Source organism: Apium graveolens, chromosome 10 (assembly GCF_009905375.1).
Source record: "Apium graveolens cultivar Ventura chromosome 10, ASM990537v1, whole genome shotgun sequence".
Classification (NCBI taxonomy): Eukaryota; Viridiplantae; Streptophyta; class Magnoliopsida; order Apiales; family Apiaceae; genus Apium; species Apium graveolens.
This window is the reverse complement of record NC_133656.1, coordinates 218,864,529-218,866,307: the sequence shown is the minus strand read 5'-3', so window position 1 is coordinate 218,866,307 and position 1,779 is coordinate 218,864,529. Positions and strand designations below refer to the sequence as shown.

The window sequence follows — 1,779 nt, the reverse complement described above, 5'->3', positions numbered from 1 at the left end:
AGTCCTCTTGAGTTTTCGCCTCGTGGGTTCTTTCGCTACGCTCTTCATCCGCAAAAGCATCTTTCAAGTATCTCTTCTCTCTATCAATCACATCCATTAAGTATTTATACCGTGAAACAGAACAACTACCGGAAGCAGCTAAATCTTGAAAAGATTTGCACAATGCACCATACCTTAATGGTTGTGACGCACCATCATTACCAATAGCGGGAGGAGCATATGGAAGAGGCCCCGCAATTTTGTTACCGTTCATTGTCCACCTACCCATGATGAGACTTTCTGGTATCTTGATTTTTTATTTTTTGTCAAGATAACGGATTATGTGTTTGCAAATCATCCCGGAATGTTCAAACTTCTTACACGAGCATTCAATTTTTTCGTACATGAAAACCGTCACTCGATATTTTCTTCTGTAATTCTCCGGCAGGGTAGCCTTCTCAACCAAATACAGTTTCGACATATAAGTTCCATTATTTTTGACACTGTTCACGATGTAACATGTACTTTTCATAAGCTCCTTTTGAAAATGTTTGAACATTTCTTTCGTGTAGATTTCGGATGCATGCATTTCCAAGGATGAGTGCAAAACTAATCTCCTTTCCAATTGTTCGCTGTCATAATCGGCTTTAACCTCCTTCAGATATTGTGTCTCCAAAGCCTTTTGAGAGTTCTCAATAAATTCCTTCAAACCGGTAGATGATTGCACATATTCATCAAAACAAAAAATTGTAGACTCGCTTCTTGAAGTTGTAGTCATGCCGGCGGAAAAATGTTGCTTCGTGTAAGCACCAATCCATTGAGTTCTAAGAGCATACATGTCATTTAACCAAGCATGATCCTCAAGATCGTACTTCTCGACTAATTGCTCCCATCTACCTTCAAATTATGTAGGTGTCAACGACTTGTACACACATGCATTAAACTCTGTCTTGAATTCCGGATAATTTGTGTACAAATAAGACAACTTCTCGGGAAACTTACTACTTATATGCCATGTACAATATGTATGATTTGTTTGGGGCATAGGCATGACCTCGGCAATGGCATTTCCCAATGCAATGTCTTGATCAGTAATAATTGTTCGAGGCGGTTTATTGTCGACGGCTTCCAACCATGTCCTCAAAACCCACTTATACGATGCCTTAGTCTCATCCCTTACAAGTGCAAATCCAAATAGTATATTTTGATAATGGTGGTTTACGCCCGTAATAGGTATGAAAGGCATACAATACCTATTCGTCCTCTAAGTTGAATCGAACGTAACCACATCACCAAAATTCTTGTACACATTCATGGACCGAGGATCAACCCACACCAAACCCCGTACACGATTCTCATCATCTACATCCACCCGATAAAAGAAATTACCAAAACTATTTTCTTGTAGTTCTCGTAGCAAAAGTAATCCGCACTTCGCATCACCCGAATCAAACACTCGGCGCCGAATATCACGTATGACATTACATACGTCTTGATTAGAAAAACCAAGATTTCAACACCCCCCTTTGTCTCGCTAAGAAACTTCATTACTTTGCTCGTCTCAATTCCCGATTTGTTAAACAACTCAATCAATGATCGCGTCATAGGATCTATATTGAGTGATCTTTGAAAAAATTGAACTTTTTCCGGCGACACCAATTTATGATTGTGTTCTAAGTCCACCGAACTAATTTGCCATTTGTCCATCTTCACTTTGTGAATGACACACATTCGAGCACCACAATTCGTTCGTGGAATTACCTCCCTAACTCGTTTTCCTTTACCAAAATCCAACGGCAT

At 39.6% G+C, this 1,779-nt stretch overlaps 1 protein-coding gene across 1 annotated transcript; it reads right to left on the bottom strand.

Annotated features, from left to right (window-relative positions):
• Positions 1 to 295: 295 nt before the first annotated feature.
• On the bottom strand, positions 296 to 1,779 carry LOC141691826 (protein FAR1-RELATED SEQUENCE 5-like). Its single transcript, XM_074496579.1, has 4 exons — positions 1,434 to 1,779; positions 1,260 to 1,341; positions 982 to 1,154; positions 296 to 876 (listed from the first exon to the last, which is right to left on the bottom strand). Exons 1-4 carry the CDS (start codon positions 1,777 to 1,779, stop codon positions 296 to 298), a joined length of 1,182 nt encoding a protein of 393 aa, XP_074352680.1.

Coding starts and splice junctions, on each gene's coding strand:
- LOC141691826 (XM_074496579.1), bottom strand. CDS start 1,779: ATGCCGTTGGATTTTGGTAAAGGAAAACGAGTTAGGGAGGTAATTCCA. Junction 1,342..1,433: donor CGTGATATTCGGCGCCGAGT/GTTTGATTCGGG, acceptor GGGTGGATGTAG/ATGATGAGAATCGTGTACGG. Junction 1,155..1,259: donor AATTTTGGTGATGTGGTTAC/GTTCGATTCAAC, acceptor TGCACTTGTAAG/GGATGAGACTAAGGCATCGT.